At 37.6% G+C, this 16,271-nt stretch overlaps 1 protein-coding gene across 4 annotated transcripts in view; it reads right to left on the reverse strand.

The window, feature by feature from the left end:
* Positions 1-272: 272 nt before the first annotated feature.
* Positions 273-16,271, reverse strand: part of TDRD5 (tudor domain containing 5) — a gene marked incomplete at both ends in the record, with an annotated part of 88,100 nt that continues 72,101 nt past the window's right edge. For all 4 annotated transcript variants that reach the window (XM_082864290.1, XM_082864289.1, XM_082864288.1 and 1 more), the window contains 4 exons: positions 273-520; positions 4,980-5,190; positions 11,021-11,164; positions 11,925-12,107. In XM_082864290.1, coding sequence (XP_082720416.1) covers positions 273-520; positions 4,980-5,190; positions 11,021-11,164; positions 11,925-12,107 — 786 coding nt within the window. The remainder of the gene's footprint in view (positions 521-4,979; positions 5,191-11,020; positions 11,165-11,924; positions 12,108-16,271) is intronic.

Raw genomic sequence — 16,271 nt, forward strand, 5'->3', positions numbered from 1 at the left:
CATTTATAGAAACACAAAAACTCCTTTAAACTACTACATTGAACAAAGGTGAACAAAACCATACAGAAAAAGTAACATCCACAAAAATGAAAATTAACATTAAACATCAATGCTTACACAACAAAGGGGACTGTTCGCATAACAAAGAGTCACACAGAAAGACAAAAGCATCAACTATCAAAATACTACTTTGTCTCAATACCTCCTTCTCTTTTGGCCTGGGAGGTCACCAGGCCCTAAGCATCTAGTTTATTTTTTCCCTCCCTGCTCTCTCATGCTTCCATCCTTTTCACACTGGGGTACCAGTGCAGGAGTCTCCTGGATGTGGCCAGCCGCGCAGCAGCTCCTAAGGCAGCAGTGGCTGTGCTTCGAGGAATGTAGAGCTTCTGAGAAATCTGGTGCTCAGGAGACAAAATCAAAGACAGCTGGTCCATGGCTCCCTGACTCTTATCTTTGAACACTGTAATAGCATGGCTACTAGAAAAATCTTCCTTCTCTAGGCTCTCTGGAGAGCTTTCCACTGAAAAAGAAAGAAAACACAGGTCTTTTCAAGAGGTTCTCACACTCTCCCATTCTAGATCTTTACTAACGTGTGTTACAACCATCTTCTGGTTAGGTGGTGCCAATTACCAATGGCAAATCAGAGAGAGAGAGACTCAGAAACCAGTCAAAAAATGGAAAGGAGATGAGGATGGGGGATCATGCACTGAGATAAAATAAATCTTGTCAGGATGAGGGCAAAGAAGAGAGGAAAAAATATCTACTTGTGAATAAGGAAGGGAAGATCTCTTTCTAGGACATCAAAAAAATAAATTGGATATAATTCCAATTCCAGGGAAGAATCCTTAAGCTCCCTTACTTCCTCCTCTCAGCAGTGAGCAAAATGGTGTCCCACGGGCCTTCTCTATTGCGAAAGTGGTCCCAATTCCAAGTCTGCCAGCATAGAAACAAAACTGACCAAACTGACCATAAAAATGAAAATTAACATTAATTAACATTAACTGTGTTTGCTACGAAATTCCAAAAGCCAATTATTAGCCACAAAAAGAATTCCTTGGGAATTAGTTTAACTAAGAAGAAATAATCTTTTCAATGGAATAAACTGCTGGGAACTCCACGCTGAGAGTTCTTAATAGCCACGGAAGTGGATACTAGCATCGTCACATGTGTACTCTAGACCAGGGCTACTGAAGGAGCTGGTCTATGAATTGTTTGAACCTGCCTGCAATGAGAGAAGGAGCTTTTGCCAACATATAAACCAACACACTGCTTCCTTCAAGAAAGTCCTCCTTTAGGAAAAAAAAAAAATCTAGGGGAGCTAAACAATGTGCTATTGTGTTGTCCATCATCACAAATGCTTCACAGACTAGTACCGGTATGCTGAGTACATTCTGAAAAGCACCGCTCTAGACCTTAAAATTACAGATTTCAAAAATTCAGAAAAACATCAGGCATAATCCAATATCTTATTTTGCATCTTTAGCATCTAGCAGCAGTAGCATGTGGTACACGTGCCATATAGTTATGATAAATTAAATTAAGGAGAATTTTACAGGGTATTCTAAAAAGTAAAACTCTGACCGCAAGACTATAATTAATGCCCACTAGAGTGGAAAAGAGACAGTGAGTTCTAGTGAAGTAATGGGGCTTTACAGGAAGTCGTTGGTGAGCTCAGATTTTAAAAGGTATAAAAACATGAAAGCAGGGACACACGATGAAAGAATTTAAAAGAGTAGCAAAACTTCTGCTTCCAGACATGATGCTAATTAAACAGGGATTGAAAAATAATCTCTCCTGCTTTAAACAACTGAAAAACTGGACAAAGTATATAAAACAACAGCTTTCAGACACTGAACAACAAGCTCAGAAGACAGTGCTCCCTGAGAGACGGGAAACAAAGTGAGCCCTACAAGTGCCTGAGCTCACTGTCAAGATAAAGCCCAGGCTGCAGTACAGGGAGGGAGAGTCCACATTGAGCCTGGAGGTCTCCCTGTGCTGAGAAGACAGAGTTTGGAATTCATGGAGGCCAGGTGTCCGGAATTCGCGGGGGAAAAGTACAAGTGAAGAGGCAGCTGCAGAGGGAGAAGAAGCCGGGGAGACCTGCAGAGGTCGCTTTGCGTCTTAGGCTAGGTAACGATCTGGCTCACGTATGTGAGGGGACCACCAAGGCCAGGGAGAAAACCAACCTGAAAGGAGTAGGCAGAACAAACACTAGGCATTTTATACTGGGGCAAAACAGTTTGTGTTCCCACCAGCTACAGTGTAAAGACATCCTAACACATAGGACATCAAGTCCCATCAATACCCTCAGAAAGGTACTGCCTAGCAGGGCCAACAGACTTAAGGCTTTTCTAAATCAGCCTAATGAAACCTAAAATAAACACAGAAATAATCAAAGCAATTTCAGGTAATTTAATTACATTCCTACCCCCCCCCAATAAATTATACATAGACAACAGGGAGGGAGGGAAGGAAGGAAGAAGGAAGGGAGGGAGGGAGGGAGGAAGGAAGAAAAAGAGATTCAGCCAACAATATATAATTCAGCATCTCCCATCCAATAAAAAATTACCAGATACACAAAGAAGCAGAAAAATGTGACTTGTAATTAGGAGAAAAACCAATCAGTAGATGCCAATTCAGAAATGACAGATGACAGAATGCAGAAACGATACATATGCTAGAATCACAAGACAAGGGTATTACAATAGCTGTCATAAGAACACTCCAAGTATTCAAGAAGTGAATGATGAGTATGCTGAAGAGAAAGATGGAAGATAGAAAAAAGACCCAAACCAAACCCTAGAGATTATAAATTGAACTTCTGAGATGAAAAATATACTGGATGGGAAAAGAACATATTAAACACTGAACAAGAAAAGGTTATATTATGCTCATAGATCAGAAGACTCAATATTGTTAACATGTCACTTCTCCCCAACTTGATCTAGAGATTAAAAAAAAAAATCCCAATAAAACTTTTAGCAGGCTTTCAGTAGAAATTAAACTAATCCTAAAATTCATATGGAATATGACCTAGAATAGCCAAAACAATTTGAAAAAGAACAAATTTATATGATTTCAAGACTTATTATAAAGCCACAAAAATCAAGACAGTGGTATAAAGGCAGACGTAATAGTAACAGAACAGAATGAAAGTCCAGAAATAGACCCTCACATATACAACTTAATTGGCTTTTGGCAAAGACATCAAGGCAGTTTAATGGATACAGTCTTTTCAATAAATCATGCTGAAACAGCTGAATAATTATATGTAATCAAAATAAACATTGATCCTTACATCACACCATACACAAAAATTAACGAACTGGATCACAGACCTAATGCAGGACCTAAAACTATAGAACTTTTATAAGAAAATGTAAGAGAAAGTCTTAGTTACTTGAGTTAGGAAAGATTTCTAAATAGGACACAAAAAGTTCAAACTATAAAGGAAAAAAAACCAACAAATCTGATTTCATCAAAAGGAAAACTTTTGCTCTTCCAAGGAGGCTGTTACGGAAATGAAAAGGCAAGCCACATACCTGAAATATTTGCAACAGATGAATCTGACAAAGGTTTTGTATCCAGAATAAAGAATTTTTACAAATCAATAAAAAGAAGATAATCCAACAAAAATGCACAAATACTTGAACAGGTAATTCACTAAAGAAGATATACAGATGGTACATAAACACATGAAAACATAGTCAACATCACTGGCAAATAGGGAAATGTAAATTAAAACCACAGTAAGATACCACCACACACCCACTAGAATGGTAAAATTTTAAAAGACTGGCAATATAATATGTTGCCAAGAAGATGAAGCAATCAGAACTTACGTATATCGCTGGTGTGAATTACCAAATGGTTCAGCCACTTTGGAAAACATTTTACAGTTCTTAAAAAGTTAAACAGGGGCTTCCCTGGTGGTGCAGTGGTTAAGAATCCGCCTGCCAATGCAGGGGACACAGGTTCCATCCCTGGTCCGGGAAGATCCCACGTGCCGCAGAGTAACTAAGCCCGTGCACCACAACTACTGAGCCTGAGCTCAAGAGCCCGCGAGCCACAACTACTGAGCCCGTGTGCCACAACTACTGAAGCCCGCACAGTTACAGACCATGCTCCGCAACAAGAGAAGCCACTGCAATGAGAAGCCCGTGCACCGCAACAAAGAGTAGCCCCCACTCGCTGCAACTAGAGAAAGCCCACGCACAGCAACAAAGACCCAACGCAGCCAAAAATAAATAAATAAATAGATTTATTAAAAAAAAAAAAAGTTAAACATGCAGTTAGCATATGACCCAGCAATTCCACTCCAAGGTACTTGCTGAATAGAAATAAAAAACATACGTCTACACAAAGAGCTGTATGTGAACACTCACAGCTTTATTCATAATGGCCCAAATCTGGAAACAATCCAGATTGGTGAACAGATAAACAAATTGTGGTATTTCCATACAACTGGGTACTACTCAACAATGAACAGGAACAAACTTTAGACACCAGCAACAACATAAATGAATCTCTAAAAATCAAGCTAAATGAAAGAAATCAGACATAAAATCTACATACTGTATGACTCCCTTTATATGAAATTCTAGAAAAGGAAAAGTAACATGCCAGAAGCCAGAAAGTAGGGGGAGGGAATGACTGCAAAGGGATATGAGGAAGCCTTTTAGACTGGCGGAAATATTCTATTATCATGACTGTGGTGCTTATTACAAGACTGTACACATTTGTCAGAACTCATAGCATTGTACACTTAAAAACTGGCAAGTTTTACTGTGCATAAACCTGACCCCGCCACCCCCCAAATTGCAGAAAAAAAAGAAGAGTGGCAAAGTGAAAGGGAACAATTGGAGGAGTTCAGACAAATGCTAACATCAGCAATTTTTCAAGTCATGTTCTGAAAAGATAAATGAAGGTTTTTAACAACATGGCAAACCATTGCATTTGTCAACTGTATGTCAACCTACCTGAACCAGAGTGTTTTTGTGAGGAATCGACCACTGCAGGAGTTGAGTTGAGCGCTGCTGTGGACAGCTGAATTTGCTTTGGACAAGTCTCAATGCTGCTAGGCTCAAACTGGCCACCTTCTGCTGACTGCTGTGACTGGATAAGAGAGATGTAGAACTCCTCCAATTCGGGCAATGTGGGAGAATCTGAGGAACTCTTTAAGTTTGGTTGCTACAGAATGGGGAAAACGGGGCAAAAGCATGAAAAGTAACTGTTAGTTCAACAGTAAGAATTAAGTCTATTTTGTTTCCTTACTTATATACAAAAGAATATTTTCATATCATAATTAATAAATAAAACTCCCCACTTTTAAAAATCTAGATACTCTCTGGAAAAGAAGTCCTTCTCTAACTTAGTGACCATTAATTCAAGAAGCATGTATTGAATGCATATTATGAGCAAACATGGTACTGAGGGCTGCCAAGGAAGAACGGCAGGAAATGAGAGGAATAACATTCACTGAGCACTCATTGTCAGGCACAATGTTAGGTTCTCGGCATGTGTTTCTTCAATGAAACATCAGAACGTTTTTCTAGGTTAGGTGTTGTTACATCTTCTTTATTACCGCTTCCTTTACTTAGCATAATGCTTTTTTACAAGAGGCTTACCAAGTTATCCAATGTCAACCAGTAAGCGACAAGGCAGAGAGATGAACTCAGGCTAGCCCATGTTCTCTCTGCTCCATCACACCGCCTCCCAGTAAATACGATCCCTGTCCCTAAGGAGCTCACAGTCCTCGGCTAGGGAAACAGTACACGTGCTGCAGGTGGCCATGAAGAAGGCATTAACTGCATTCCGCAGCATCAAAAACATGCTAGGAGAACACAAAGGACTTAAAGGAGGGCTCCTCAGAAGAAGTGACAAAATGGAGTACCAAGAATCAGGGTTTGAGAGGAAAAGATGAACTTCCCAAACAAAGCCTCGATTTGGGCTAAAGCGAATGAAGTGCCAAATTGTAATCAACAGATCCTATATCCTACCACAGAGCCGCTGCTGACATAGCTACAGTTTACAGTGACTCAGAGAATTTGTCTTCTGTGATGCTAACTAACTGGCACTGACGATTAAGTGGGCCCTGTCAGGACCAGGCCGTAATGAACCGACCTAAGTGGCTTACAGCCTGGGATCTGCCCAGGGTAAACTGAAACAAAATTTATACAAACAGAAAATGTAGCTTTGTGTGTTCTTTAGGCTGTGGAGTAGACATTTAATATCAGCTGGCATTCCTTTTGCATTACTTTTTGCTTCCATTAGGAAACACCTTGTTCATTTTCAAACATGGCTGGCATGGATGTGACTGATATATAATTATGTCATATACAAATGGCTGTGCCCCTTTATTTGGCAGCAAAAATGAAAACTCTAAAAGTCCACATAGCTATCCTGCCATACAATATGCTACTTCAGGAGAGCAAAGAGCTGGATTCAATTTTTTGCTTAATTTATGCAACTTCGTGTATGTGCTTTAGCTACCCTTTAAGTTTATTCTCACTGAAAATGAGGTTCTTTCAATAAAGCTTCAGTGATAATTAAGTAAATATTAATATGGCAAACTTTTAGAGCTGGAAAGATCATTAATCCAAATCAGTCCTTGTAGATGGATAAACTAAGGCCCCAAAAGCCAACTTGTGGTAAAGACTAAGCCACAGATGACAGAACTCCCAGACAGGTGTTTTTTACACTAAGCCCTGCTGCCTATTTTCAGGAGTTTAACAAAATCAAAATCAGAAACAGTTTTTTTAAAAGCTGTATCTTTTTTTCTTTCCTGATAAATATGATTTTGAAGAAAGACAAATTGTTAAAACATAGTTAAATGCATTCTGACAGCTTTTCACACTGGAAAAAAAGAACATAGGTAATGTCTTCTAAATGTGTATGCCAGTACTGAAAGCAAGTACCTGTGGTCAACTTAAGCACTTAATTGAAAAGTAAGAGTCTCTTCCTCTAAACAGTGGTTTAGGGTGCTGCTGCTCAAAATGTGATTCACCATCAAGCAGCTTCAGCATCACCTGGAAGCTTGTAAGACACGGAGAACCTCAGTCCCCATACCAGATCTGCTCAATCAGAATCTGCATTTTCACAAGATTCTCAGGTGATCTGTATGAACATTATAGTTTGAGAAGCATTGCTCTACCAGATTTATCCCTCTGTAGTTATCAACTACTGACTCCCTCATAGTTGTCTGAAAATATACCTTTATGGAACTAGAGGTCAGTGGCAGATTTTCAAGAAACATGTTCATGATTTCTGAAACATTAACTTATGCAATCAAAAGAATAGCCCCAAACCACAACATACAACTTCATGCCCACTAGGATGGCTATAATTTTTTTTTTTTTTTTGCAGTACGCAGGCCTCTCACTGTTGTGGCCTCTCCCGTTGCAGAGCACAGGCTCCGGACACGCAGGCCCAGTGGCCATGGCCCACGGGCCCAGCCGCTCCGCGGCACGTGGGATCCTCCCGGACCGGGGCACGAACCTGCGTCCCCTGCATCGGCAGGCGGACTCTCAACCACTGCGCCACCAGGGAAGCCCCCTATAATTTTTAAAACTAGATAATAGCAAGTGTTGGCAAAGATGTGGACAAATTGGAACACTCTTATATTGCTGGTGGGAATGTAAAATGTGGCAACTGCTTGGAAAAGTCTGGCAATTCCTCAAAACACTAAACACAGAGTTAACATAGGACCCAGCCATTCAACTCTTAGGTATATACCTAAGAAAACTGAAAACGTATGTCCACATAAACACACATACACAAATGTCACAGCAGCACTATTCATAATAGCAGAAAAACAGAAACAACTCAAATGTCCATCAGCTGACACACGGATAAACAAAACGTGGCCTATCCATACGATGGATTATTCAGCCACAAAAAGAAGTAAAGTACTGATACATGATGAACCTTGAGAACATTACACTAAGAAGCCAGACACAAAAGGCCACACACTGTATTGATTCCAATTATATGAAATGCCCTGAAGAATAAGTAAATCAATAGAGAAAGTAAGATGAGTGGTTGCCTGGGGGGAAGAGGGTTGGGGAGTTTGGGTGGGGGCGACAGCTGAAGAATGCGTTTCTTTCTGAGATAATGAAAATGTTCTGAAATTCTTATGGTGAGGATGGAGGCACAATATGCTAGTAAACTAGTGAATATACTAAAAGCCGTTGAACTGTACACTTTAAATGGGTGAACTGTATGGTATGTATATTATATCTCAATTAAGTTGAGGAGACAGAGGATGGAGTCTGAGCCCCATGAATGCGGAGGAGCGTTGACAAACTCCTCAGGCTTTCAGCTGAGATCTCCAAAGAATCATGCTTTAGGAGTAAGAGCCACATTCAAGGACTAGGGACAAAAGTGAAATACAGCAGTCCTCACCAAACCTAAACCAAGCCTCAATATGTGTGAAGGTGACTGGCTGGAATCTGCCAGCCACTAGACAACTGAACCCTCTTTGGAGAGGAAGCTATCTCATCCAGAGCCTCTCTAAATTCCATAATGTTCAACATTCAATTAAAAAGAACCATGAGGTATGCTCCGCCTGTCTTTCCCCTCCCCTGAATGCCCAAAACAGGATCAAATGACAAGATCAAATAGAGAAAAAAGACAGTAAGAACACACTCAAAGGTAATTCAGATATTGAAATTATCTGCAAAAAACTTTAAAATAACTATGATTATTAACATGTTCAAGAAAACGGAAGTTACAGACAAAATTGAGGAAAATATAGAGAATTTAAATGGAGAACTGGAATCTATAAAATAAAGAATCAAATGGACATTCTAGAACTGGAAAATAGTATGTTTGAAATTAAGAGCTCAACATGTGGGTTTAACAGCAGACTGGATCCTGTAGAAGACAGGACTAGTGCACTGGAATAATCTATATAAAACCTCCAAACAGAGGCATTGCAAAAGAAAAAAAGAGAGCGAACAAGAAAACAGAGCCCAAGTGGGACTCAGCCAAAAGTTCTAACATACGTAGAACTGAAATGCTAGCAGGAAAGGAGAGAGATAATGAGGCAGAAGCAGCGTTTGATTAGATGAATGGACCAGAATTTTCTAAAACTGATGAACAGTATCCATCTGCTGATTTAATAAGCTCAGTGATACATATGCAGAATAAATCCACAGGAAATCATATCTAGATAAATAATCATCAAAATGCTGAAAGCAAAAGACAGAAAAATCTTAAAAGAAGCCAGAGGGGGAAAAAAAGACATACCTTCAAAGGAGCAATGGTAACTGACAACTGGCAATTCAACAGAAGCCAGAACATAAAGGAATGACATCTTCAAAGCATCGAAAGAAAACAGTGCCAACCTATTATTCAATACTCATGGAGAATATCCATCAAAAAGGAAGATTAAAGTCAGAAATATGGGAAATTAAACATCATACTCCCGAACAACCAATGGGTCAAAAAAGATCAAAGGTAATTAGAAAATATTCTGAGACAGACAAAAATGAAAACACAGTATACCAAAATTTATGGGATGCAGCAAAGGAAGAATTAAGAGGGATGTTTCTAGCAATAAAACATTAAAAACACATTAAAAAAGGAAGAAAGATCTCAAATAACTCAATTTTACACCTTAAGGAACTAAGAAAAGAAGAACAAACTAAGACCAAAGTTAGCAGAAGGAAATAGTAAAAATTAGAGCAGAAATAAATGAAATAGAGAAAAGAAAAAAATCAATGAAACTAAGAGTTGTTTTATATATTGAAAATATAAACAAAACTGAGAAACCTTTAGCTAGACTAATGAAGAAAAAAAGACTCAAATGACATCAGAAAAGAAAAAACATTACAACTAATGCCACAGAATTGAAAAGGATTTTAAGAGACCATTACAAACAACTGTACACAAACAAACTGGATAACCTGAAAGAAATGGATAAATTCTTAGAAACATACAGTCTTGCAAGACTGAATTAGGAAGAAATAGAAAATCTGAACAGACAGATTACTAGTAATGAAATTGAATCAGTAATCAAAAACCTCCCAACAAAGAAAAACACAAGATAAGATGGCTTCACTGGTAAAATTCTACCAAACATTTAAAGAATAATTAATACCAATTCTTCTCAAAGTCTTCCAAAAAACCGAACACTCCCAAACTCATTTTACAATGCCAGCATTACCCAGATACCAAAGGGATAGTGGTTTTTTCTGAAGGGGTGATGAAAATGTTCTAAAATGGATTATGCAGGTGGCTGCACAAGTCTGTGTATACTAAAAGTTATTTGAATTGCCTACTTTAAGTGAATTACATAGTATGTGAGTTATAGTTCAATAAAGCTATTATATCTTAAAGAAAAACTACCTGAGAAACAAAATATAAGTTTATTTTATCCTAAAGCTAAATCTGTGCTTTAAGTAACCTACATTTCTGGAACAGACTGTTCTATGTAATGCAGCATACTTTTATCAATGATCCCATGCAAAGTAACCATATTCTGTAGAAAATCTATCACTCAGAAGGTTCATCTTCCACAAATCTGCTTTTCAACAATTCTCCTAGACTTGAGTCCTTCATTTTCAATGTAATGCACAAAAGTACAGAGACCGTTAGCCAAATTTCACGATTCACACAAACAGTCCTGCTGTTTTCAGGATGGAGAAACACAAAACAAACGGATTTTGCTCCAGGGTTAGTGTTTTCTGCCAAAGCAACAAAAAGAAAAAAACTGGCCTAGATGATAGGACAGATACAGAACTTAAAATGTATGATTAAGTGAAAATACCTGTTTTCCCTATCCCTAATGTAGAGGCTTAATCAATCTTTTAATTCTAGTCTCAGAATTTTTTTCTGGAGAGATGAATAACTACAGTAAGTTAACTGAAATTTATTTTTAAATAAACAAACATTTTTATGTATATATATGTATTGTACCAAATGCTAAGAGAGGGATCATTAACCAGAATTTTACTTTCTAAAAGTGAAAGTATTTCCTCATGAAAACTTGTACCAATAACATTCGTTAGACATTTACATTTTGAATTCCGGTTGTGCCAGTATTTTTTTCTTGAGCACCCAGTCCTTCTGGTTTTTCAACTTCTACTTCCTTCCCACTCACAAGGCCTGAAGGCTGCCATGAATCATCCCATATAGCTTTGGGTGTAGAAAAACACCAATCCTATAGAGAAAAAAATTGCAACAATAAACTGAGACATAGTGCCATATGATCCAAATGGAGGATAACTTGGGCAAGGTAAAGGCAAAGAGGCAATGTATACTAAACAAGAAAAGATATTTATTAACTTTCTATATCAGTGTGAGTTTTCCCCCTTGCTTCACTGGTCCATGCTCAACACACTGAATTCCTCTGAATACACAGATCACATTAAAAAAACACAACTCTCTTTGTAGTATTTTCTTCAGTACTGTTTTCATGGTTAGATGATTTTCATGATCATCCAGTATTTAAATGGCACAAATAACAAGGGGCAACTTAAGTGTTGATAGTTCTTCTAAGAGCTGGTGGAAAATAAATTAAAATTCAAATATATAGGGCCCAATATTAGTAAATATACTCACTGCAGAGATCCAGACATAATATTACAAGGCAATGCAATAAAAATTAAATTAGGGAAAACTGTTTATTTCTAGATCCTAAGGCTGTGACTAGGTGCCAATGGTAAAACAAAAATCATAATGATTGATAGAATAGATAGCCACAATAAGTCCATGGTTTACTCTCCCCTGCTTCATCCTGCCCCTATCCCTAACACTACCACCTTTGGTGGGGGGGCGGGGGTGGGAATACATTCTTCTGAATTATTGTCTGATTAATCCCTATGAAATGCAGAATGCATAGCTTTTTTGAGGCTTGGACAATTACATTAATATTTCCTTTTGCAGTAGTGATTTGCTTTATGTTTTCCCAAGGATCTAACCTTCTGTGGCATTTCTTTACATGATGAATATGGTTTCTTTCCATCAAGCCTTGAGGTAGGTAAGTGGGAGGCAGCATCACTTCCTTCTCCCATTCCAGCCGGCAAAGGTATCCAGTTCTCATCCCATATATCATCATCTATGGTTACTGACTCCAGGCATGGCATTCCAGTGGGAATCTCATCCTAGAATGTATCAGGTGACAAATAAAACTTTAATTTATGATTCCTGTATGTATTTTGAAATTTAGGTTTAAAATTTTTCCTAACTCCAGGTAAAGATGGAAGTTTGAGTACATAATTTATTACTCTCTCTCCTGACACATCACCAAAATAAAATAATTTAAGGTATAAACTTAAGGTCAAAGAGAATGTAAAAGGAGAAAACATCACCTATGTTCTGGATACAGGAAATCAGACAACTGACAACTTATTATGCAGTCCTGAGAAAGTGGAATCCTGAGCTTGGAGCAGGAAAAACTGAGAGTCAACCCAAATTTATACCATAAATACTGCAAAAGTTCAGGAATTGCTCCTACAGAGTTTTTGGAATTGAGGGTGTAAAGTGGGAATGAAAACAAGAGCTCTCGTTAAAAGTCTGTGTAAGAAGCAGTCAGACCTCCAGGTACCCTCCCCTATTTAAAAAACCCAGGAAACTACACCTCTTCCTCCTGCTGGAAGACTAGAGGTCTTCTGGAGGGTAAAGCTGAGGACGGTGCAAATATATAATAAAAACAGTACAATTAAATGAAGGGTTGTTTTATACTGAATATAGAGCTCTGTCACTCTCTTTTTGATAGCAGGACAGAGATGAGAGTAAAGAATGCACAAACTTGAAGATAGATCCAATCTGATTATCCAGTCTGAACAACTGAGAAAAAAACTGGGAAAACAAACAAACATACATACATACAAAAATAGAGTCTCAGGGAACTATGGGACAATACCAAAAGGTTTAACATTTGTGTCGTCAAAGTCCAAGAAGAAGAAGAGAAAGAATGCAGTGCAGAAAAGTTATTTGAAGAAATATGTCTGAAAACTTCCCAAATTTGGTTTGGGAAGACACAGACCTACAGATTCGAAAAGCTTAGCAAAACTCAAACAGGATAAACTCAAAGAAATTCGTGCCTACATAGATTACGATCAACATGGTGAAAACTAAAGACACACAAATATCCTGAATGAAGCCAAAGAAAAATTACACATTATTATAGTGGAACAACAATTTCAACACTGCACATCTTGTATCAGAAAACATGAAAGCTAGAAGGAAGTGAAATGGAATTTTTAAAGGGTTGAAAGAAAAGAACTGGCAACCTAGAACTCTACATCCAGCAAAAGCATCCTTTAAGAATGAAGATGAAATAAATACATTCTCAATGACGAAAACAAAAATAATTTGTTTTCCACAGACTTGCCCTAAAAGAATCACTAAAGGGAGTTCTTTGAATAGACAGGAGATGATACCAGAAGGAAACTTGGAATATCAGAAATAAAGGAAGAGCAACAGAAAAAGTAGATATCTGGGTAAATATAATAGACTATTCCACTCTTGAATTTTTCAGAATGTTTGAAGATGGAAAGCAAAAAATATAACATTATAAATTCTCAATATACATAGTTATTATACATAGTAGAAAATAAAGAAGGTGGGAAGGGGTAAAGACCTATATGGTAGTAAGATACCTACATTCCACTTGAAGTGGTAAATATTGATTAAGTCCACTGTGAAAAGTCAAAGGTGTATATTGTAATTCCTAGAGTAATCAGTACAAAACCATACATATACAATGAAAATGTAATAAGTAAATTAAAATAGGCTACTAAAGAAGAATGCTAAATAATAAAAGAATACTACCAAAAAACAGTAATACTAAAAGAAGAAAGGAAGAGCAAAGGAATGAAAAGCTGGGGAAATGAATAGAAAAATAATAAAATGGTAGACCTAAAATCAAAACATATTGATAATTTTATTAAATGTAAATGAACTAAACATACTAATTAGAATTCAGATTGTTGTGCCTGGACCTAACCCTTCCCACCTGCAGGCTGGAACCAGCCCTGGGACACCCAGAACCATGCAGCCAGCTGTGCTGGAAACCAGCTCCACCACCAGCAGACTGGCACCGCAGAACCAGACGACCCAGAACCTGGCCCAAGCCACCACACAAGGCAGAGCCTGGCAACCAACCAGGCTGAGAGCCAGCCTTGACTACCAGTGCACCCACGGTAGTGGGCCCAGTCACAACAGAAGGGCCCATGCAGCCCACATGGGGGCATCCCTATAGAATATAGCTCTGGTGACCAAAGGGGAGTGTGCTGCTGGGCCCCACATGACGTCTCCTATATAAGGCCACTTTCCAAGAGCAGGATATGGAACAAACTAACCCAATACTTAGATATAAACACAGAGAATTAGGCAAAATGAAAAAGAGGAATATGTTCCACATGAAGGAATAAGACAAAACCCTAGGAAAGGAACTAAGTGAAGTGGATATAAGCAATTTACCTAATAAAGAGTTTAAGGTAATGATCATAAGTATGCTCAACAAATGCAGAAGAAGCATGGATGAACACAGTGAGAAGTTTAACAAAGAATTATAAAATATAAAGAAGACCCAAACAGAGCTGAAGAATACAATAACGGAAATAAAAAATACACTGGAATATCAACGGTAGATTACATGATACAGAGGAACATATCAGAGTAGTGGAAATTACACAAACTGAACAGAAAAAATAATTTTTTAAAATGAGGATAGTTTAATAAGAGACCTCTGGGGCATCAAGCATGCTAACATTCACATTATACAGGGGTCCTAGAAAGAGAAGAAAGAGAGAGAAAGGGAATTTGGGAAAGGAAACAGATATCCAGGTCCAGGAATCACAAAGAGTTCCAAACAAGATGAACCTAGAGGTCCATATCAACACACATTATAATTAAAATGATAGAAATTAAAGATAAAGGGAGAACCTTAAAAGCAGAGAGAGAAAAGCAACTAGTTACATATAAGAGAACTCCCATAAGACCAGCAGCTGACTTCTCAGCAGAAACTTTGCAGGCCAGAAGGGAGTGGCATGATACATGTCTACAACCAAGAATACTCTATCCAGTAAGGCTATAATTCAGATTTGAAGGAGAGATAAAGAGTTTTAAAGACAAGCAAAAGCCAAAAGAGTTCAGCATCAGTTTTACAAGAAATGTTAAAGGGACTTCTCTAAGCAGAAAAGACCACAACTAGACATATAAAAATTATAAAAGGAAAATCTCATTGGTAAAAGCAAAAAAACAGTAAAGGTAGTAGATCAACTACTTATAAAGCTAATAGGAAGGTTAAAAGATAAAAGTAGTAAAATAATCTAGAACCACAATAAGTAGTTAAGAGATACATAAAACAGAAAGATGTAAAATATGATGTCAAAAAACACTATATGTGAGGTAGGGGGAGGGAGTAAAACTGCAGGGTTGTTACAGTGTGTTTGAACTTGAGATCATCAACTTAAAATAACTATATATATATGCTTTTAAAACTTTACATATATGTGTGTGTGTGTATATGTGTGTATATATATATATATATATATACATACATATACACACACACATACAGAGAGAAAGAGAGGGATAGGGAGGGAGGAAAAGTGGGAGAGTTAGTTATATATAAACCTCATGGTAACCCCAAACCAAAACTCTATAATAGATATACACAAAGAGAAAGGAATCCAAACATAACACTAAAGGCAGTCATCAAATCACAAGAGAAATGAGCAAAAGAAGAAAGGAACAAAAAGAACTACCAGAACCAATCAACAAAATGCCAATAAGTATATATCTATCAATAACCACTTTAAATGTAAATGGACTAAATGCTCCAATCAAAAGACACAGAGTGGCTGAATGGATTTAAAAAAAAAAAAAAAGACCCATCTAAATGCTGCCTACAAGAGACTCACATCAGATCTAAAGACACACACAGACTGAAAGGGAGAGGATGGAAAAAAGATATTCCATGCAAATGGAAATGAAAAGAAAGCTAGGTTAGCAATACTTATATCAGACAAAATAGACTTAAAACAAAGACTGTAACAAGAGACAAAGAAGGATATTACATAATGATAAAGAGATTAATCTAACAAGAAGATGTTACAATTGTAAATATATACACACCCAACACTGGAGCACATAAATACATAAAGCAAATATTAATAAACATAATGGATTTTATTATAAATAATAATAGTAGGGGACTTTAACACTCCACTTACATCAATGGACAGATCATCCAGATAGAAAAATTTATAAGGACACAATGGCCTTAGATGACACAGACCAATTGGACTTAATAGAGA

This window comes from Leucopleurus acutus (assembly GCF_964270905.1).
Source record: "Leucopleurus acutus genome assembly, chromosome: 2".
NCBI classification, from domain to species: Eukaryota; Metazoa; Chordata; class Mammalia; order Artiodactyla; family Delphinidae; genus Leucopleurus; species Leucopleurus acutus.